This window comes from Apostichopus japonicus, chromosome 16, assembly GCF_037975245.1.
Source record: "Apostichopus japonicus isolate 1M-3 chromosome 16, ASM3797524v1, whole genome shotgun sequence".
Taxonomy (NCBI): domain Eukaryota; kingdom Metazoa; phylum Echinodermata; class Holothuroidea; order Aspidochirotida; family Stichopodidae; genus Apostichopus; species Apostichopus japonicus.
In genome coordinates, this window is record NC_092576.1 from 17,950,982 (window position 1) to 17,975,567 (window position 24,586).

The 24,586-nt window shown below is 36.0% G+C and overlaps 1 protein-coding gene across 2 annotated transcripts; it reads left to right on the plus strand.

Annotated features, from left to right (window-relative positions):
• The first annotated feature begins 5,941 nt into the window (after positions 1–5,941).
• LOC139982782 (uncharacterized) lies at positions 5,942–19,012 on the plus strand. Of its 2 annotated transcripts, XM_071995875.1 has the most exons (12): positions 5,944–6,404; positions 7,311–7,510; positions 7,983–8,161; positions 8,906–8,945; positions 9,248–9,274; positions 9,891–11,344; positions 12,042–12,250; positions 13,888–13,976; positions 14,680–14,741; positions 15,939–15,983; positions 17,930–17,951; positions 18,816–19,012. In XM_071995875.1, exons 2-12 carry the CDS (start codon positions 7,327–7,329, stop codon positions 18,845–18,847), a joined length of 2,343 nt encoding a protein of 780 aa, XP_071851976.1. In that variant the 5' UTR covers positions 5,944–6,404; positions 7,311–7,326; the 3' UTR covers positions 18,848–19,012. The 2 variants fall into 2 exon arrangements, 1 of the variants encoding a protein (XP_071851976.1); XR_011798338.1 differs by lacking the exon at positions 13,888–13,976 and having other exon boundaries at positions 5,942–6,404.
• Positions 19,013–24,586: the final 5,574 nt, after the last annotated feature.

The window sequence follows — 24,586 nt, forward strand, 5'->3', positions numbered from 1 at the left end:
GATGATCACACAGTCACAGTCCCGATGCAAGGGGACTGGGGTTGAGAGCGGATCAGTCGTTCGGTAGTTTGGTTTTCCTGCCCAAGTTCTTCCTGGGCGACTTTTCCCTAAAGATAAAAGAATTTTTTTTTCACAGAGGGGAATGCCTTTGTGTATCAACAATGGCTTCACTTATTTCTCTTCAAGTTTCAACTTTAATGGTTGAATCGAACGTTTCTAACGCTGTCCTGAGTGAATAACATTGTTGCAGCACACACATGGCTATACACTATGAAGTATATCGGAGACATTGCGTTGCTAAGAGAACTGAATTTCCGTATAGAAGACAAGGGTAAATGGGTTCTTTTCGTCCATGCTCGTCTGTTTAATTCTATCCTTCAACTATCCGCCGGCGACCACACAAACACCCGTGGTAAGGGTTAGGGATATTTTTCCATCGAATATTTTACACATGAGCAGACTGCATGATATTCCATAGTTAACAAGTGATCTGTGGAACTGAAAAATAGCTTCTATTGTAGCATTCTGTTCGGGGAGGGAATAGAATTGTAAAACGAAAGACTGTTCAAGCCAGGTTGTGTTTATTCGTCGGTCGATAATAATAGCAAAGAAAATCGTTCAAAAGATGTCGGTATTTCAATAATACGTTAATTAAAAACACCAAGCCTCTATTCTTCAACATTACTAGGCATTTGTGTTTACCTTTTTTTGTCAAGAAGCGATCTGTTTAAAAAAAAAATTGTTACAAGTTGGCTTTCGAATATGGCAACTACACAGTGTCTATGTGTACAGCTATGTATATGTGTAACACAGTATGCGAAATTATGGAACGAGCGAAGACATTAACCGTTAAGTAAGCTTGATAAGTTAGAACTTGGAACTCAAGTGTCTGGACGCACTCGGACTCAGGAATTCGAAAAGTAGGAATTTTCTCTCGAGTTAATCAATCATTGTTGAACATTTTGTTCAGTTGAAATAATGATAATTATCATGGTCACTGATATAACCTGACAATGCGCTAGTCTATGCATGATTTAAGAGAACCTGGGTAACACACATCAATTAGCAATCAGTAGTAGTACTACAATCCTCAACCTAACTACTCCCCTACTCCAATTTCATACCTCTACCCCCACTACACACCATCCGCCGGCGACCACACAAACACCCGTGGTTAGGGTTAGGGATATTTTTCCATCGAATATTTTACACTTGAGCAAAATGCATGATATTCGGTAGTTAACAAGTAACCCTTGAAACTGAGATAATAGCTACTTTGGCAGCATTCTGCTTCGGGGACGTAATAGAAAATGTAAAACGTAAGACTGTTTAAGCCAGGTTGTTTTTACTCGTCGGTCGATAATAATTGCAAAGAAAATCACAGCAGAGTGCAATGATTTGGCTATAATGATAGTGATGGAGACGAGGATTATGTAGGCGAGACGTCAGCAGAATGTCTTTCTCTTCGAGAGAGCACGAATTATTAGAAGAGGTTCTCCTGATACTATGATTACTTAAAAATGCTTATAATTTATTTAAGGCAATTAATTCGGACCTTAGAACATTATAACATTCCAAGAAAGCGTGTACAACGTTTGTTCTTTAGCTTAACATATCTTGCTTTATCGAAAGCAATGCATGTAATATTACGACCATGTTACTTGTCTACATCTTCGTTAAATCAACCATTTTATTCGCCAATGCATGACGCATACATTCATATGCGTCTCAATTCAACATTGTCGGCATCAAATATAGTGAACGGTAGGATGAGACTTAGCCTAGGCTCATTGGGGCTTTTTACTGCGACCTGTAAAGTTATATATAGTTTAGAGGTTTCCTACATTAGTCAATAATAATGAAAATAAAAACAAATTGCAACAACAATTATTACGATCGATATTTTAGTTCAAAGGATGGGGGAAAAAACTTATCTCAAATTTCCAATATTTATAAGACATTATGGATATGGTTGTGACGTCGCTAGATATATAATCAATCTTTAATGGTCGATGAACGCTGGAATGTGTTCACGTATTTAAACTATACTTGCCATAGCCTATACTATAAACCTTAAGTCGTACAAAAATGATTGCTAACATTCATCGAGACAGACGTTTAAAAGGGTTTTTCCCGCCCCTCTCTTCAGCCCTGACTTTTGGTGTAACGTCGTGCCTTCAAATGACCTGCAAAGTGCACTCTGGTGATTCATTTTTTATGAAGAAATAAATAAGTAAGCGGGAATGCATAGTATATTTTGTAGACTAAGAGGCTTAGTTAGCGTATTGAATAAGAGAGTTACTGGAAATGTTTGTACGATCTTCTTTGCTAATATTATCGACCGACGAATAAAGACAAACGAGTAGAGTCTTTCGCTTTACTTGATTTTCCCCGAAACAAAAGCTATTCTCTGTTTCACGGGTCACTTGATATCTATGGAGTTTCATATAGTCTGTTTCTGTGTAACTATATTCAATTGAAGGAATCCGCTGGTGGTGTAAGTGTGTCTTGTTTGAGTATCAGTCTGGCGGAAGGGGGGTGGGGGGGGGGGGTGTTAGGGTCTGTTGTGTACACTTCCAACCGTATACATTTGTGTGCTGTAACAATACAATTCACCCATGGCAGCATTGAAAGAAACGTATGGCAAAAAAACAAACAGGGGTAATTCAACAAGGTGTCCAGGGAGCTACTGTTCATACACGGAGGCATTCACCTCCGCTTAAAACATAATTTGGTTTGGGTTAAATCTACAACATCTACAGATTCTACTTGGTACAGTTGTGTGCATATGCGCGCATGATTAAATATCTGCTTATGTGCAGTAAATGTGTACATGCGTACACCATTGTTGGTTGTAAACAAGAACAAAGCTTACATGCAAGTACATGGGCGGCGATCCTGGGGGGGGGGAGGGGAATATATCCCCCCATGAAAATGGGTGGAGGGGATGTAATACACCATATCCCCCCCCCACCAAATGCAGGGATAAGTATATTTATATGCCTACATTATGCATCATCGTGAATGTACGGCTCTTTTTTAGCTTCATTTCTCGCCTACCATAAACGCAGTGCGATCTTTTCAAATAAAAAGTCTTTATCTTTATCACGATATTGATATAGTACATATATGCACCCTCATAGTATTCATTTAGGCCCTTTAGTAGGCCTACACACTTACATGTTCCCTCGAACAGCTGAGAATCTCATGTTACCAGGGTAATGCTTAATACACGTTTCACCTGGATGCCCTAGCAATCGGTACCTAGGAATGTAACTATGTGTTATTGTGTATTGCATGTGTATAGGCCTATAATAGCCTGCATGAGACCATTTTCTTCATCGAATAATATAAAAGAGCTCTCGAACATTCTAACGTAGCGCCTGAAACAAGATTGACAGGGGCAATTTTCCCAAAATAACACCCGAAATTAAAAAAAAAAAGTATTTTGGATCCTGATTATGAGATATTTCGGACATGATATCCCTATTATAAAGTTGGGTATATGCCACTTGGAAACCTTGGGAAGTGCCGTTTCCGGCCATCTAGAGGGTTTGTAAATCCCAAATTTTCTTGTACACTTCGCGCCAACTCATGGTGGCGCTACGCTTAGATAGTCAAAAAGGTCATATCCCCCCCCCCCCACTCGGAAGTACGGATCGCCGCCCATGTGCAAGTACATTTGGTACATATGGCCTATCAGCTGCATTGGACTACATTGCTATCGTTTGGATGGGCAATATTTCTATTTAATGTTATTATTAACGATGTTTCGCACATTCAAAAATTGTTTTAAGTATACATAGTCGACACAATTAGATATTTACTAACCCTGTGTGGCAGTCTAACTATTGTCGGACGGCGACCGCTTGTAATGCGACTGTGCAGATGTATAGTATTGTGGCCGATATACACTTCCGGTGGCCGCATGCGTTGTGTCTATACAGTTGTATGCAATGCGCCCTAAGCGTGGATGCTACAGAGACGACATAGCCCCACCTAAGCCACTTATAAAAACTTTCCATTAACGCGGCCTGTTGTTGATAGCTCAGACGGCGGTATTGAAAATGCGACTCTCCCATTGAAAGACATCGTATTCAGTTTAATGAACTTATTTCTTTTACCCATATACATCTTAGTGCTACCATTATACACTGGTTTGAAACATTTTTTTTTTGCAACCAATACCTACAACTTCCTCTCCTCCAGGCCTATTACCGCCTATGTCATATCTAGATTAAACCGATTTATGTACAGTTGGAGAAACGGGTCCACACGGGACTAAGACCATGGATGTACATTCAGAAAGTATTTAAAGAAGTTTTCATCACTACCGAGGACCGCCATTAACTGTCACGTGTGGTATGCCAATAAACTTCAGTACTGTTACGATTCCAAAACAGATTGTTGCAAAAAAAAAAAGACATATTTAACCGGGAATGCATGTTATTGTTTAGCACGGGGGCTTGTTGTTATTCTATTTTCTGTACTTTTATGATCAACCGACTGAATAAACACAGCAAGCAACGTTCTTTCGTTTTTAACAAACTTTTGTTCACTATCAAAAATACCTATATAACAACAGCGACCAAAACATTCCAGCTAGTTTCACGGGTCACTTAATAACAACACGAAGTCTGCTTTTGTTTGGCTGTTTCAATGTAAGAAATCGTGGGATATTGTCGGGATAAGATTGGAGAATTTGACACTTGCATGCGCAATTGGGTGGGAAGGGGGGGGGGGTGGGGCATTTCCTACCTACACCATCAGCCAGACGACAAACCGTTAAGTCGGAGATTTTTGTTGTTGTTGTAAGAATAAGGGGTTAATCAACGGTCTAGCGTGCGTTACTCACAGGATTAATGCACGATCGGGGGATAATGCAAGCGATGCACCGAGGGCGGAGCCCGAGTGCATCCAGCGATAGCATTAACACCCGGAGTGCATTAATCATGTGAGTAAGGCACGCTAGACCGTTGATTAACCCCGTTCATTCATACACTACCATTTGTGTGGGGAAAAATAAAACAAAACAGTTTTTGGTTACATATCACCAAAGATTTATTAAAGTGATGTACCGTAATTTTACCGTGCGTTACTCACAGGATTAACCACGGTCAGCTGACCTGAATGGACCAATAGGATTTAGGAATCTTTACTAAGTATGAATGAACAACATTTTATGAACCTTGTAAGATAAAGGAGGTCTGAATAAAGGGTACAACTGTTCCTCGGGCATTTGAACATTTTCTCCTTTGTCGAGACTCTCGTTCGCCAACCCCAGTTTTAATGACTGCCCCACCAGACGGGGAAGTGACGTTACAATGCCTGTTTAGCTTTTCGTCAGCCTCATGACTGTAGTTTTCCACTCACTTTAACTAGATTTCCCAACCCAGTTTCCATCTCAATAGGTGACTTCCGGGCCAAATAATCCCCATGATACCCTGGCACTATGTTTAACATTCCTAATGTCGACGATGGTCTATGACCCCTTTTCCTCTCTTGTGATTCGAGCAAATTCGTTGTAAATATTCTACTGTATTCTTATTATAGACGGTAATTATGTATTTGAAACAGGTTCTTGGTTCCGCATACGTTTTCATAATCAAAAACCTATTCGTAACACTTTTTCAGAATATCCCGATCTCGAACATTTTAATCTTCATGGACCTTCTCTCAAAAACGTAAAATGTATTCACGAGTGACTCTCAACGGGTCCGTGCTTTTTTTTTATCCAGAGTTCACGCAGATTTCTTGAATTTGCCGCTGGTATTCACTTTATATTTACATTGACCCCGTGAACGCAAATTATCAACTATATATATATATATATATATATATATATATATATATATATATATATATATATATGTGTGTGTGTGTGTGTGTGTGTGTGTATTCCTTCACAGCGATCCAGATAATTCCGTATGTCATATGTTAAATCCGCTACTGGGGATTTGAAGGGTTTACCAAAATTATTTATTCAACCCAGCTTTACTAGGGCCGCAGCCAATCAGCTCCTTTTCTGGTTTGATTGACACGTTGGTCGTCACACGGCTTGGCAATGGTAAATTCCACAAATAATATGTAAAAGAAGGCTATTAAACGAAACCATCGTAACTGAAAGCTCAAAATGGATTCATATAAATAACCAGTGACGAAACAATAGTCAGGAATGCAGGTTCCATTTTAGTCTCTCTAAATCAGTCTAACGTTACTTGGCACTACTCCAAATTATTGTGAGTTATCAGCTATAAAATAAACTGCGAGTACATAGTCACGTCAGTTCATTTTTGGTAACCACCATAAGAGACTTGTCAGCTGAAGAATTTGTTTATTCCATCATGATACGGGAAGACAGTTAACATGTCAGTCACTGAGTAGGAGTTTCTCAGCGATCACAGGTAAGTAAAATTTACTTCGATTAATTTTTAATGATCTTATTTCCTATATTACTTCAGTACTTTATTATCTGTTGACATGGTTGTATAATAGCGAACCCGTTGAAGGAGACACAAACCCAACCAACTTTATTGGTGAATGCGGTAAAGATAACCATCATGGACAACTTCCACAGGCAGCTAAGATTATTCCACCTGAGATATATCTCAAGAGTAAATGTTCCTTCATATGCAACTAACGTTGAAGACTTGATCAAGTCTAAATATACCAGCACTGAGCCACACGTGCCTCCATGTGTTGTGTTTTTGGTTTCCCGAAAGGGGAAAATCTATGAAGTCACTCTTACCTGCCTTGTAAAATTGTGACGGGGACCACAGATTGCAAAGTCGGCAATGACTACAACGAGGATCGCAAAGTCGGTAACTATTGATACAGATCAGACATATAAGAGAATGATAATGGTTTGGTTTGTGTCTCCTTTCAGCATCCTTTGTGAATCAATTTTTTGAACATTATATTTGGCAATATATTTCATCACCTTGAGTTTAGTTTCAGATCAAGTAGTGATTGAAGATTATATGAATTCTCAGGTATTCTAATATGGAGTTTCTAAATGTGTTTTATACCACCACGGAATGTGCTAGCTGACAACAGAGTCGCGAACACGGAGGCATGTCGGCGTGGGTCCATCGGAACCTTTCATGGCCCTGGAAAGAGTGATGTGGTAAAGCCCCTGGAACTTTGTGGTATTCATAATTTCCATAATTTATATCAGCTTCAAGTCTGAAGAAATTTGGAGGTTTTCGCAACTAAAATTATAGTTAATAGAACTTATGATTTTTGATAGAATAATTTTTTGTTATAATATTTTACCTTCAACAATGCCTCGTTTTTTTAAATCTTCCAAGATGAAGAGAAACGAAAATGGATGTCTTAGGCGCAATTGACGCCACTATATCATTGTGCACTACATGCTATAGCATCTACCAGAAGGTGAAACATCTGTTAACTTTAGAAACGGAACATGAGGAACTTTTTGCGGAATTGAAACACATTAAAGAGCTTCTTTCCGATTTGGAGGAACAGAAAGACAACAAAAAATATCGAGGTAATTTCATTTTACATTTTAGAAGTTACAAACCGGATTTGACGTCACAGTTGTACACGGACAGCAAACTCTCCTTTTTTTTCAAATTTACCTTAAGTGGAGTCTCAACTTTGGAACGGTGGAAGATAACCAAACATGCATAACTGTTTTGCGTCCATATTAAGGTAGATTTTAATTTTGAAATTTCCAATAGGCATTTACATAATACTGGTTTGTCTCATGGACTTTTGGTCATTACCAACAACATGGTTATTTTAAAGACTTACGTGGTAACAATGAACTTCAATTTAAAGTCGGTAGGTGTTTGTTGTCCCCCACCCCCATCCCCACAAAATAGATGCAATACCAATCTGTATTTAGAAAATGGGTTCTGTTCCTAACATTAATTACAGTAGACTATATATGTTCATATATTTCTGGATACATATCAATCTCGGGATTAAAATTAATCTTAGTATTTATCTGTTTTTAGGTTTGAAGGACGCTTTAAAAAAAGTAGATGGTGTTATTGATGACATAAATACCTGTCTTGAAAAAATCGAACAATTGCCAAGGCTTGATTTGATACAAAGACAAAATATCGACGGTAAACTGAATTCCCTCGCAGAAAAACTCAAAAGAAGAAAAGGCCACCTCCTAGAAAAAATACAGGTAAATGTAAAAATGTCAATTGAAAGGCTACTCCTGTCTGAAATTTACGTCATACTAGTAATGCAATAGGTTAAGTTGTCCAAATTACGAATATTGCAATATAACGCTAAAGTTAATTCACTAGTTTAATAACTCATACACACAAACACACACATCCATGTTTGCATTACATTCAGACCCATTGCATTTTCCATTGTTCAAATCCACGTACCGTAACATTAACAATAGCCCATACAATAGAATTCTTCCGAGGACGTGGTGATTCTTTAGAAATCACAACCGAGGACCTGAAATTCTTTTGTTCAAGTCCTCGGTCAGATAGCAAAAGCGCACGTACACACACACACACACATATATATATATATAGATATATGTATGTAGGTGTGTGGGTGTGCCCGGGTTCGAACTTTGTCGTTTACCTCCATATGTCACCAAATATGTCACCAAAAACAGACTTAGTATGGCTCGATACAGGTGACAGCGTCCATAGCCTGTCCGCATATGAAGCGGGAGGCCCGGGTCCGAATCCCGGTGGAGGCTAGCAGTTGTTTCACTGTTCTGGATTTTCCAACTCACTAAAATTTCAATTAAAAAAAAAAAATATATATATATACATATATATATATACATATAAATATATATATATATATATATATATATATCGTAAAATACATTTGACTTATTTATACTTAAAATGGTTTGTCTTATTGGTAATTGCATATATTAACGTTTTTAATTTTTCAGGTGTACAGCCTTAACAACGGAAGCAGGAGCAACAATTTAGGTTTGCTTAAATAAATTTTCATCTATGTTTATTGTGTTAAATTTAAATTTTGAACTACTAGGAACGTAACATCCATATTGTATTACTCAATATACATCATAACAAATTATGCATATTTTCTCGCAATATATTCATATAAATTATATCATAAGTCGCATAAGTTCACTACAGAACCACAGGATTTTATATACATGCTTGATCAGCGGATTATCTTGTATAAAAAATCCAACGCAAAAGGTAAAGAACCGCAGAATATTTAAGTTCTATTTATTAATATTGAATTCTTAATTCAATTTCCCTAGATTCAGCAGACGGTGCTTTACCGAATGGTAAGTTTTCTTCTTTTTTACTATAAATTGATGTAATTTATGGAAATTGTGATCATCGTTTGAACTTCTATGTGTGTTTCCTTATTTTCAAAACTTATATATTATAATTTCTAAAATTTGTATTCGTTTATTTTTTTATTCATGCAAATATTTTTGTGGAATTAATATATTGCGTAGAGCTACATTACGATTACATATGATTAACTCTTAGTACTAAAATGTATTATTTTAGCTTCCAAAAACGTTAGTTATTTTCCACTGCACCCATCGCCGAACCTCCCTACCTCGCCGTGCCAACTTATAAAGACTTGCACGGGTTCAGGAACGCACAATTATGTTTAATAAGTAACTTAGAAAAGACCATGGTAAACCATCATCATCTTTCTAGCCTATAGTCTTAAAATCCAGATGGGGTTTAAGGTGAGCCATCTAATCCATTACGTCATTAAAGAGAGCAAATGATAAATTTCTGTTTTAAAAATAATTTCCGTGAACAAAGGAGAATGAAACACAACATGTTATGAACAAGTTTAATCAACTTAAAAGTTGGACTTTAGAATCTAGTTGTTTAATCTTAAATTCAATGTTCAAAACATGTTTCTCTTCTTAATTTCAGATGAAGAGCTGCTACATCAACTTAAAAAGGAGCTTGAGTTCAAATATAAAGGTTGGTGCGCACAAATCCAACCAATTCCCGGCGGTCCACAACAGTATGAAGTTGAAAAAGTATTCATCGACAGACCTCTTATCGTGTCTGACGATTGCAGAAATTCTAACAACTGGTCCGGCTTAAACTCATATAATGACATTTTCAAACAGGATTCTAAACGAATCATTATTGAAGCAGAGCCTGGCTATGGGAAGTCAACCATGATACTTCAAGCAGCAAAAGACTGGTGCATTAAAGATACCAAATCGTCTCTCAAAGATGTGGAAATTTTGATCCTCCTACGCCTCAAAATGCTGAAGGGCATAACGGGATTCTACGAAGCAGTTAAAACCACTCTGTTGCCAATGGATACGACTTTGTTAACGTCACAAATTAAACGTTTAGTACGTGAATGTAAGTCAGTAGTGGTGGCCCTTGATGATTTTGACGAGTACCCTGACAAAAAAAAAGAATCTGACTTTATGAAAATTCTCAAAGGTGATATGCTGCAAAATTGTAAGGTTATACTTTTGACAAGAATTTCCATCTTGCCGGAAGACTACCATGGAAAAACAAAGTTCATGCAATTGAAGGGATTTAGCAATGAGAATCAAACTCAATATATGGCAAAGGTTGAAACACCAGAAGGATATTCTCTCAAAGAAGTAATCAAAGAGTTACATATCGGGGATGTAATTCGTGATATATTGACTGTTCCATCGTTCTTCACAATGCTTGCCCATATGAATGAGTTTCCTGGTCAAAGTCAAAGGGAAGAAGGCATCACGACAGCTACAACTCTGTTTAAGATATTCATAAAAATCTTAGAAGGTCGGTTAACAAGTCACATTGAAGAATCTGAAACTCTCACATTAGGTAAAGCAGCGCTGTATGGATTAGTCGAACAAAATGAAGGCAAAAGTTGGCGAAAGACTTCCCTCATTAAAGAAATTGGTGAACCTTGCTGTCAGAAGTTTGTAGAAATTGGTATATTAGTCGAAACCGAAGAAAGGGACCCTAACAATCACAAAGAAATTGAAGTAAGAGTGAAATTTTACAATTTAGTCTTTTGTCAGTGGTATGCGGCTGTTTACTTGACAAAGTATTTACGAGGTTCGTCACTACTAAACAAAGGAGAAAACATTTTAAAGAAATTAAACCCATTTTACTTACAATTTCTTTACCGGTTTACCTGTGGTTTGAATGAGAAAGCGGCAGATAAAGTTATCAAGTACCTTGAGAGTGGTCTTTATGGAGAGAATTTCGCCCTTTTGTGTACTTTGGAAAAGACCGGCAAAGTTGACGACATCAAGGAGCAGATTAAAGACATGTGCAAAAAGACAGTCTCTTTCTTTGAAGGAAGTAGTCGGCTTTTGAGGAAGTCAACTGCGCTTCTATTGGAGATAGCTTCAACTGAAAAGGTTAATATCAATAGTTGTACTCGGTTGCTCTCCTGTGGTACATATACATACATACTTATTTAAAGCAATAACTGTGTTCCATTGTTTACAGTTTTCTTTGTCGCAATGGTAAGATTTGTGTTTTTCATGTCAACAAATTTGTCCGTGAATACATAAAGGAGCGTTGTGCACTTCCAAACGTTGTTGCCTCCAAACCACCCTGTACACGTGCCCCACTTTCCAAGCTGGTGCCGCCACTGGAGGTAACAATACAAACTGACACCATTCTGATTGCCCGCGTTTGTAATCTCTAGCACAGCTGAATATGTTTATCACATGCGTAGAAACGTAGGAATCTAACATTCACAAATCGGTGGGATTAAGTGGATGAGAAATTAGTATTATAGAAAACGCATAATATATCTTGGATTTGAATTAAACTTGTCCAATTAATTATTTATCTAATTAGAGGTTAATCCGGCGGTGAGTTTTCAGTGTATTATCTATTGGTTAATCACGGTCAGGTCACGGTAATGGAACTATCCCGTTTCGACAATCTGTAAGAAGTATAAATGAAATATTAATAATATTATGGTTAACTTATCCAAAACGTACAAAACGACGAAAATAGAAACAGTTAAAGCAGAAAAACATTCGATAATTGATATAATAGAATGTTGATATGTCCATTTCTGTTACTGATTTCCTGTTATTTTAGATACCGATTGAATGTATCTTGTTTGATCGTTGTTACGCACTGGTCGAGGAGCATTTAGATCACCTCGGTATGATTTCAGGAATGTCCATTCCTCCTTTGGTAACACTGAAAGAACTCATTATTTACGGTGTTGGTCGACGATTGGCTGTAAAAGAAACTACCAATATCTTCTTGTACGTCTGCCGATGCGACAGTCTCACTAAACTCAGGTAATGGTCTATTCTATCATATGCAATATGATAATGATACATGTATGATACATTCTAAATGATACATAATGATATATTATCTTTTCAAGTTATGAATAAAATCAACGTCACTGATTAGAAGCTGAATTGGTCGTTAATATATATATATATATATATATATATACAAATATATACAAATATATACAAATATATACAAATATATATACAAATATACACATTTACCTATTTCAAAGTATTGAAAGTAATAAAACACATTAACAGATATTTATTCCAAGTTTTCATACGTCAAGTGCTCTGCTGCAATCTTAACCTTAAGCTTTATCTTCTGCTGACAGTACAGCACTACCATTTCGATGTCACCCTTCGACGTCAAAAAAAAAACAAAACAAAAAAACACGTGCACTGGGCACAATTGATGTTCTTTGATGATGAATGTGTAATAATTACCGGGATAGGATTCATGAGCCATGCCAATGAGATGACCAGAAATTGATTTAAATAATTGGTTTTGATTCATTCTTCTGACGAGCATTATGTTCTCACTAGTTGAAACAAGGATGTGCCATTAGCGGGTTCCTGTTTTTGTTAGCAATAGATTGGATGATGAAGAGATTACTTGCAGGAGAAAGAAGTGGCATCAGATGAAGATTTACCACGCAGCTTGGGGAACTGGATTTTGCGGACGATATTGCCTTGTTATCGGCAAGGCATGACCACATCCAGAAAAAGACAGAGAAAGTAGAAGAGATGGCAGGAAGATTCGGTTTGAATATGAATGTGAAGAAATGTAAGCACATGAGAATGAATAACAGGGTAGATGCGCCACTGAAAATGAACAACATAGAAGTGGAAGACGTAGAAGAGTTCGTATATCTGGGGGCCAAAGCCAGTAAAGATGGAGGAGGTACAGAAGACATGAAAAACAGATTAGGGAAGGCACGTGGTGTATTTAGAAACCTAAGAAGAATATGGACAAATGGTGCAATAGGCAGAAAGAAACACTATTCAAAACACTAGTAAGATCATTGATGTTATATGGAAGTGAAGCATGGAAAGTGACAAAGAGAGAGGAGCAAAAGTTGGATGCTTTTCAGTTCAAGTGCATACGAAGAATACTGAAGATACCATGGAGAGAACTAGTTAGCAATGACAGAATTATGCAGCAAACAGGCATAAATAGAATAAGTGTAGAGATACGGAGACGCAGATGGAATTGGATTGGTCATATTATGAGGAAGGAGACAGGAAATCATGCAAGAGTAGCAATGGAATGGGCATCATAAGGAAGGAGGAAGGTTGGCAGACCCAAGACGACTTGGAGAAGGACAGCAACTAAAGAGAGAAACAATAATGGCTGGAGAAGCTGGTCCGATGTGAGAAGAGCTGCAGAAGATCGACAGGGGTGGGAAGAGAGCATCTTGACCTTATGTAACAGACGTTACGGAGAAGATTAAGATTGATATTAAGTTGAAACCATTTATGTCCTTCTATTTGAACACTTCTCCATCATTTTTACACATTCTGAAGTTGTGCTCATCACACAAAATTAATATATTCCAATGGTGTTGGTACCACGCGTGTCTTACTTTGCACCATCTACGTTCTTACCGCGACTGATTATTTGATTCCTTCCACAGCTTGGAAAAGACTTTCCAGCCATATGAACTCGAAGATGACGATGTTTGGGCTGTACTCGAAGATAAGACGAAGGAGAAGGAACTAACAAGTAAGTTTGGTCTACATGTATCATAAAAAAAGATTTGCAACCGGGCTACAGCACAACAAATCAATTTGTTGCATATGGCTATGTAAGTTGAATTTCACATTATATAGTTGTCTCATGAAATTTCGCTATTCTGAGAAACAATCTTTTTTGTTTTACCAGTTGGCCTTTGACACACTTTGATCAAAGACACAAAACACATGTTTACTACTGAACAGCTAACAGCTTTGCGTTCCTTTTGGACTGTAGTTTTCTATGTGTATCCGCTAAGCGAAAAGGAATTAAACTTAATTTTAAACCACTTCTCACAATTGAATGAGTATGTTAAAGAGAACATATACATTTCCATACGTCTCTCCTCATTAATGTACATATATATAGATATATATATATATCTATATCTATATCTATATATATATATATATATCCATATATATATATATATCCATATATATATATATATATATACTACTCGTATGGTAACTACCCGTTGTCGAATAAGTTAATCATTGTGGCTGCAAGCCCATTGAAGTATTGAAGTAATACTGTGTTATCATACAATGTACACAATATCTAGTGTTTGTCTAGTGTTTATTGCTTTTCACTTGCGAAACTTAACTGATCTCTTCCAAATTTGACACGATATGGAAGTGCATGACCTACAATGTATTGTACATTAGTTCATTATGTTATTTTTCTTTGACAGTCACGTGGTCTCCGCTCAAGGATGTAATTTACATACTTGACATAACGTCAAGACGCTGGAAGGTAATCTGTAATTTCATCTAGTCCTTATGTTTCCTTTTTTTGAGTTATAGTCGATTTTGTGTATGATGAGGCTGCTTTGTTAGAAACAAATCAGTCGAGTCATGGTTTATTGTTACAACTTTCATAATTGTGGTAAACATTCTTTATTGAAAGCAAATCAGATGTGGCAAAGTTGTATCAAACCAGCACTCTGAGCGTCATTTGCACAGATCCGCATCCAGAAGAGAAACACTCGTTATGCTGAGGCTTGTATCATGTATTACGGACCAAACGTTTTACAAAAAAACAAAGGTGTTACAGATTCTTCTTTCCTTAAGATGCATCACTGTTGACTTTCAGTTTTGAAGCAATGTTAATTTAGCTAAATTAAGAAATAAACATTAAAAAGGACATGGTCTTTCTGCCTCTCAACATAATTCGTTCGTTTCGTGAGGGTTGATAAACTGAACAACAGAAGTTAGATTAGACGTACTTGCTTTTAAAGTTACAGTCAAATACCTGCAGAAGTTCCACAAAAAGAATGGTTGAGGATTATTTGACTAATTAAGTAACAACAGATGAACGCTGAAGAACGCTTTGCTAACATGCGTGACATGGTCATATTTTGCATTATAATACCCTCTTGGGAGCTAACGTGTAATGTTATGTATTTCAATGAAGATTGTGGAGTACTATAGAATAACACTGGTTCTAAGACACAACATACAACAGGAAATAAAGGAGATACTGAAGGACTCAGAACATATAGAGAGTATCTCAAATGTATCATGTATTATTATAGACCCACAGGAAAAGGACATAAGTTAACGATCCGTTCTGCCTATAGAGCAACAAAAGACTATTTGAAAATAGTTATGTATAACTACACTGAGGAGCTACTCAACGTAACTGAACGACTATGCAAATCATAGAGTGAATATTTAAATCAAAATGATGGAATACTGTTACGTCATTTATTACTGATGTTTCACAAAACGCATTGTTACAATATTAAAGAATTTATTAGCTTGAAACCAATATTCGCAGAAGAAAAAACACCCCATGTGTATCACTTTGTTCATCAATTTTTTTTATTTGATTTCTTTTTATTAAAGTGTTGTTCCAGACCAGAACATGCACGTTAATTCCGAAAACAATTCGTTCCACATTATTCTAATAAAAATTAACTTAAGATATTGTTTTTTTTTTATTCTGCAGACATCACCAGATACGTTTCTTACTAAAGAAGATTACGACAAACAGGTAATTCATTACTGATTAATCGTCATCAGTCTGTTTATTTTCATTTGGAGCTAACTTATAGTGACACAGTGTACTGGCAAAATATCATTTGACAACATTAATATTTAATTGTTATATACTTATTCCGATGCACAATCATATGTAGGTGATTACATGTGAATACTTACACATTGAACAGTGAGAAAGATATAAAAGATAAAAAAAGCTGAACCTGGACATTTCATATTTGTCTATATGGAATCTCCACGGCTCAGAATTTAAAAAAAAAAAACGTTTCTCACATTTGTGCAAAGATGGTTACACATTTAGAATAAACGTATTACAAAGAAATGTTTCTCGTAGTATTATTTCAATCTCACATAACTTACTACAAGCTGAGCTATCACAAGAAAGGAAGAAGAAGAAAAAACATAAAATACCACTTTATCAGTTGTGCAAAAATGTGACTACATTGCTTAACTATTAATCACTATAAATCCCCAAATATCGCAGAACATCATTGATATAAGTATTACAACATTCACATATACAGGTCCTTAAATCATCTGCGACCCACTACCTTTAATAATCTCTTGAAGACACAAGACCAATCCCTCATCAACTCACCCGTCAATCCCTTGCGTTGTATACTTCTCACCTGTCATTCTCATTTAACTTTAACATACGCGCATTCTTTGGAATGTTCATTTTAAGCTAGATTTATTATGACGTCTCCTCGTTGTATGCTTACATGTTAATATTCTAGGAATCCAAACACAATGTGTCCCCTGAGCTCCATATTAACAACAGAGCAGCCGAGTAGGATGACATTCAACATTTACAAATTGAGTTGTTTGTGGCATCTGATACACTAACCGAGCTTTATTGGTTATATACTAAATTATCCATTCACTTTAATCGATGTTTGTCAGCCTGTTTTAGAAGAGTCATTTCTCAAAAAACTAACTGTTACAGAACAAATGGAATTCTGGAATGATGGACGTAGTGATACGGTCTAAACATATTATAAGTTTGTTGTCAAAGTCGAGCTTAGCGTCATTGTAATGATGTATCAATACCTGACACAATAACAGAGTCTTTATGTGTTAGCTCTTTTAAACGCAGTCTCATTTGGTATATATCATGATCTTTCTTACTGCTTTAGTATCCATATCTCTAATTTACTATTTGTATATACCTTTCGGTAGTGCATCCTTCGTTAGTTAGAGTTGACTTCTTTCATATCGCTTTGACATTTCGGAATTACAGGGATGATCGAGGAGGGGAGGGTGTTGGCGTGCAAGAAATAGGTAGTTATAAACATAGATATAGTACATTGTTAGAAGCCTTCAAGAGTTTTTTTTCCAAATCTCCTTTTCGTACTTGTGTCATTCTTTTTATGCTTAGTGCTTCCTGTTTTTGTCAGAGTCACTTATAAAATATGGTGAATAAAGACAACAAATATTACCAACAATAATATTATTAGACTAACAAATCAAAACCGCAAAATTATCAGTGACTTTGTAATTCGGTCATATCCAAGTTATAGGGTATTGAAATCGCCCTCAATTAGAGAGGGTACTATAATTGGAGTTATCTATTTAAGACTTTATACAAGTAAATTTCTTCCATTAATTCTCTCTTTGTCCCTCTACACTTTATCTCCTACCTCTCCTCTTCCCCCTGTTAGTTTTTTGTCTTCTCTCCATCCCTTGTGTACTAATCCTCTGACACATATCTCTTTGTGTTTATCATGCTCATTAACCTGTCTGTATTCTGTGTCTGTATTTGTCCCTTCTGTTACTGTCACTTGTCAATCAACCTCGTAAGAAGATCTTGCTAGGATCGAAACGTCAGGCCCACTTACTTTTACACAAGTAAATTTAGTGTTAAAAAATTAAAATATGAGTTCTTATTTCAATTAACTTTTTTTTATATATTTTCTTCATTTGGTTTTTCTTTTCTAGTCTACGCAGTTCACCCTTCAAGGTAAGAATCAATTTTACTGTTTATTTAACGTGAACGTAATAGACTCTGCGACATTCAGATTTGGAACTTGATGTAATACTATCTAGTTTTTACATATCATTAGAAATTTCATTCCATGACAAAAGAATCAGTTTGAACAAAGCGACGGTTGCCAGATGATACGTTCCAGTGGTTTGCACATCTGTAGTGGCTCGCGGTTTAGAATATTTTCAAAAAAGAGGCACTATTCAACTTTTTGTACTTTTTTATCGGTACCACTGACCTCTACAGAAAATGTAGTCGTAAATTTCAGTGTCAAGCAAAGTATTCTGTCCACATTTCAGGAAGTTAGTACCATAATATAACTTCTTAACTTCTTCTTAACTACTTAAGTTACATTGAAATAATTCCGGATTCTATTTTTGTCTCTTCATTTCCCTTAAAATCATTTAATTTACTCACAAAGAAAACATCATTTCAATTCGACTTTCTTCATTTATCCAATAGCATGGGGTTAAGTAACGCAAATCTTGATATATTTGAAGATTTAAGATAACATTTAGTAAACATACTCCAACTTAAGAACGAATTTTTACCAAAGTATTCAACTGGATAGCGGGAAGTGTGGACAAATAAAGTCATTAAATATATATTTTATAATTTAGAGAAAATAAAGGATAAATTCAGCAATGTACCTGAAATGCGGTAATTTCTAAAAATGTATCTCGACGGCTTGGTAGCATATGGACGGAAAGACACATTTAGTTGTTCGTACTGTTAAGAAGCTTTGATGTCAGAAGAGAGGAGAGGTATTTAACAGTGAACTATGAATTAAACTGAGCATAAATTTCACCGTTGTTTGTATGTTTTTCTTTTATTCTACAGATCAGAAAAAAAGTCTTCCACCAGATAATTAGTTTTGTTCAGCGACTATTTTTGAATAACAGCGCGACGTCACGGTTGGTCATATGTATACTTAGACATATACATCACCGACTATGGCTGTTTTAATATTTACTTAAATAAACCACACACACACACACATATATCTATATTTAAATACATACATATATATTCATATTTTATTTATATATATTTATATATATATATACATATTTATATAAATATTTGTATATATATATATATATATATATATATATATATATATATATATATATATATATATATATATATATATATATATATATATATATATATATATATATATATATGAATGAACTAATGAATGTTTCGGAGTCTAAACAACTGTCCCAATGTTTGTCTAGTAAGTGCACCTTGTAAGAAAGGTCCAAATTGCAGATTTTAAGCGTATTGCAGTAAAGTGCCTACAACTTTCTATTAAAATGTGGAAGAAATTATTGGAGAAACATTTGTAGTAGTCTGGTCAGTTTAGTCAACCATTATGCATAGGAGTGTGTTTTAGTAATTTCTGTTTGTAATTCCAAGTTCTCGGTAGCAACTGGTCATAAATGTTTTAAGAAATTATAACACACATCACTTTTAACTGATTAACGGGTACCCACTTTTAACAGTTTTAACTCTGGTGAAATTTTGGAGTTTAACTGATTTGCTGAATCAGTGAAACCGTATCAGTACATGTTTTGGCCAGAGTCGTTGTCGTAGGTTAACAAATTATGGATAGGCTTGTTTAGATAAGTTATGTATTAATGAGATGTGCTGTTTTCCCTGTTTTGGTATCGTTATAGTTGGGTTGCAAGGACATTCCGTCGGAAATTCTTTATTTGTATCTAGGCTAGGGATTATCTGAAGCGGGACGTTAAGTGTACTACAATAACTGTGTGGCCAGATGGTTTATACTTACCAACTTGACATTTGACATTTGTGACAATTGACATTTGTGCTGACTTAACGCTAGCGATCGAGCTACCGACGCATAGCCCATCAGATAAGTCATAGTCAATTCTTTTTAACACTTTAAATGTGTAATTAATTTAATAATCTTTAGCACTTAGTGCTTATCCGCGATATCATCAGTAATTCAGATCTGTACTTCTTACGGTGTAGAGTCGTCTGCCGTAAGAACTGACTCACATATATCAGTTTGTAGTTAGTTTCTCACCCGTAAAGGTCTACTCATGAGAATATTTACTAGTGAGTACATCTACTAGTGAGAACATTTACTAGTGAGATCATTTACTCGTGAGAATATTTACTTGTTAGCGACTTCTCACATTTTCCCTAGGTTTTATTCTCGAGGACTAGATTTCTCACTTGCTCTTGGTAATTTATTCTTGAGAAACTTCATTTTTAAGTTAAGGTAACGCTGCACACTCCTGGGTACAGTCACCAAATCATTTCTTATCTTACTGAATATACTTGACGAACATTCAAACAAACTATCTCTTACTCTGTGGCTTCTCTGTTCTTGTACAACTTCTGTGTTGACCACCGGCCAGATTTACAATGTATATGAATGCGTGTGTGAGCACTTGTTTTTGCTTTTCAGAACAAGACCGATCATACGTCGTTTCAAAAGAATCCCGGGCATACGTCCTCAAACGATTTTCCATTTTCCATTTTCCCTAGGTTTTATTCTCGAGGACTAAATTTCTCACTTGCTCATGGTAATTTATTCTTGAGAAACTTCATTTTTAAGTTAAGGTAACGCTGCACACTCCTGGGTTACAGTCACCAAATCATTTCTTATCTTACTGAATATACTTGACGAACATTCAAACAAACTCTCTCTTACTCTGTGGCTTCTCTGTTCTTGAACAACTTCTGTGTTGACCACCGGCCAGATTTGCAATGTATATGAATGCGTGTGTGAGCACTTGTTTTTGCTTTTCAGAACAAGACCGATCATACGTCGTTTCAAAAGAATCCCGGGCATACGTCCTCAAACGATTTTCCATTTTCCCTAGGTTTTATTCTCGAGGACTAAATTTCTCACTTGCTCATGGTAATTTATTCTTGAGAAACTTCATTTTTAAGTTAAGGTAACGCTGCACACTCCTGGGTTACAGTCACCAAATCATTTCTTATCTTACTGAATATACTTGACGAACATTCAAACAAACTCTCTCTTACTCTGTGGCTTCTCTGTTCTTGTACAACTTCTGTGTTGACCACCGGCCAGATTTACAATGTATATGAATGCGTGTGTGAGCACTTGTTTTTGCTTTTCAGAACAAGACCGATCATACGTCGTTTCAAAAGAATCCCGGGCATACGTCCTCAAACGATTTTTATTGTTTAGGTTAGGTTTACAGTATGTTGGTGATTTGAACAATATGAAATGTAATGGGGTCCTCTAACTGAAAGTAAATCACGTCAGTGTAAGAATAACGTATGGTATGGTATCTGGTAACCATGTATGACTATATCTGTATATGTGTGTCACGAGTCATGACTCGTCTAACTACATATCAAAAGTGAAGTACTTTAAATAATTGAAACTTTAACTCCACGGAGATCATACAATGAATCTACTCAGGCGAATCACTGACAATGGCTCAACGCAACCTTAAAATTGCGTGACTCGTGTTAATAAAATCAAATATTGATGCACTGCAAAGTTGATATGAATACACGATTGCTCCAGGATATTGGTTATTATAACAAATTCTTCCTCGTCGTCTTAATGCACTTAAACTCAGCTGTGTGTCTGGAATATGAATGTTAAACATACTTAGAATGAACCGAATAATAAATGACTATGTTCATATCTACTCTTGGCTCATTAATGTTTACTAAACTCCTTTCTTGCAGAATGAAACTCAATTCATGCCAGTTTTATTCCTATTGACATTACGAAATGCGTAACTAAGGGCTCCTTTTAACCATCGACGTACACATAAACCGGGACCAATTAAACCAATCAAATAACCCTCGAAAAACAAAGAACGTACAAACCATGGAGGTCCAGGTGATGTGCTCCCTGTGGCCGGAAACTCTAATAGTTCTCGAAATGTGTACTCTACATCTAACAATAACATGCATGACCTTATAGCCACAATACTCCTGGTGACGCTATACGCCATAATGGGGATCTTACTCGTTACATTACTGTCAACGCCGCAACGCTTTCAAACAATCCAATGCAGATGAAGCGAATGTAGCATATACGGAATGAACTTAGCAAACGATAGGACAAGCGACGTAGCCAGGAATTTGAAAGGGGAGGGAGAGCACATTTTGCGATTGACACTAAGGGGAGGGGTGTACAAACAGTACATCGATGGACATCTCAGGTCCAGCTAAAGATAACAAGGTATGAGGTTTCAGTACTGTCTGTCACATAAGAATAGTAGAATTTAGTTAATTTGAATTTCTTTATGACAAAAGAAGTCAATCTGTCAGCTGTTTATTTTAGAAAGTTTGCCAAGTAACTTTTACCTTTAGTCAACAATGGTTGTTGTTGTTGATGGAAATTAGTGTCCAGGGATGTAGGACGATTTACATAAAACCTAACTCCTCTATTCACTACAAAAGTACAGGTTAGCATATCTTATGATAATTTGAGTATATACAAAAGGAACATCACCAGGTCAGGGCATAGTTAGGATAATACAAAGGTACATGGCAACATCCTCTTAAGATAGCTAGTGCACTTAAAAGGAAAACTACCAGGGCAGGGCATAGTCAATATGACAATGTATTGTATTGCCAGGTGATGCTAATTGTAAAACTAGTAATTATGCCATACATAACAACCAGGCAGTGGAGTGAGTGTTGGATAAGATTTTTATTCACTCTCCAAAATACCACCATCGGATTGAGTCATGCTATGTCTCTTAGCTGAAAAAAGACGGAGCTAAAGTATTGTGATTTTTCATATCACGGAGCACAGGATCCTAAAGGATACCTGTGTTGACGCCTGGGCTGGCAAACTATAAATTATGACTGGCATTTACTGTGAAAGCTAAAAACACAATTATTCCCTGGAGACTCCAGATTCAAACAATATGTAGTGTTCTGGATAAGCAGCTTGTCGGCAGAGTTGGAATGAAAGTACATCACCTGAACGGACAAAATATAGCTGTATTGCAGATCTCGTCTGGTAGTTTAAGAACTGGCATTATTGTAAGTAGAAACGTGTTATATTAATCTGTTTTGTATAAGTAATATTTGGAATGCAACCACTTTAAAGTTAGTATAAATTTGGAGGTGCACAAAAGTCAGTTTAATTTTGTGTAGTATTTTTTTCTAATATGTCGGATAACATTAAAGTCACGCTTTAATTGACTTTCCTTAAGGAGGGGGACGTTTGCTAGGATTGTAATAGTGATGGTGACTTTTATAGCACTGCAAATCAATTCAAGCTACTTTTGGCAGAGAGTGATTATATGTTTGGTGTAGTGAACATGAGGTTAGTGCGCATAAAGGAAAGTTATGATGTGCTCACCATAGCTTTGGAGTAGGAATGTATATATGTTTAACCATTTTTTTTGTATATGGAACAAACTATATATGTGTTTTTGTTACAAATTTTATTATAAATTTATGCAACATATTTAGTATATTGTATTTGGACAAAGTATTATCAGCAAATTTGATTGTGTATTTTGTTCCGATACAGTGCTACTCTCCTCACATTGAGATGAAGACCTGAGGCTCTGTTTGAGAATAGTTTTTGCACCTACTTCGACTATAACATCTACCACAACCCAATGTCAGCGACTGCCTGTCAACAAGTATTGTCAACATCATTTAGGCAATGTTCGTCATAGGGGCAATTCAGAATTCTTATATTTTAAAAGATAAATGTTAAATTAGAATTCCGGATAATAAAGGTGGGAAAGCTCTTCAGACTAGAAGATGTAACTTCATTCTTTTGCAGAGAAAAGAGTATCTGGTAATTATATATATATTAAGGCTGAATAGACACGAACCAGTTTGTTCTCTCACAATTGAGAGAGATCCAGGGATATCGCAACATTGGAAAGTCTTAAATTTTTCAGGATTTAAATAATATTTAGTATATGTCATCAACGGGTAAAGATTGCGCTAAAGCAATACGTTGTATCTAAGTATTCGAAATCATATGTGTCCTTAAGCAGTAATGTAATAATGCAATATTACAGAACTTTCTAACCTTCAATTTTTTTGTTTCTTTTTTTTTAGGAGAAAGTTCCTCCTCAGTAAATACATGATCACTTAAGAAGTTGAATTTATAAAGCTTGTTCTGTATCATTAGTTGGTTGGAGTATATTTTCACATTGCATATTATTTTTGGATAGCCGATAGGCGAATGTGTCGCACTGCCACTTGCTTACTTTTTGTGGGTGACAATAAAATGGGAGCCTGCCCGGGAATTGTATCCAAAATTTAGGCATAAGCATTTTTTTGACAGAAGTGAAAAACACATAACTGACTGGTGTCATAAAATTCAACTTGTTAATTATATGTATATTAATTATTTGTATCTACTTGTATTCGCAGACGAGTTCCGCATGAGCAGCTCTTATTTCTTCGGTCTACCTGTGTACTTCCATTCTAGCGTCTTACTGGCGGTCCTGACAAAAATTGAAGCAACATTCTAACGTAATGTTGGTTGGCAAGTTAATAATTGGGTTTTGTGTTTAACATGTTTTATGCCAGACGTGGAACCCACATACACAATTAGTGTATCATTGTTGTTTAATCGTACAACTGTTTCACCTATGATATGA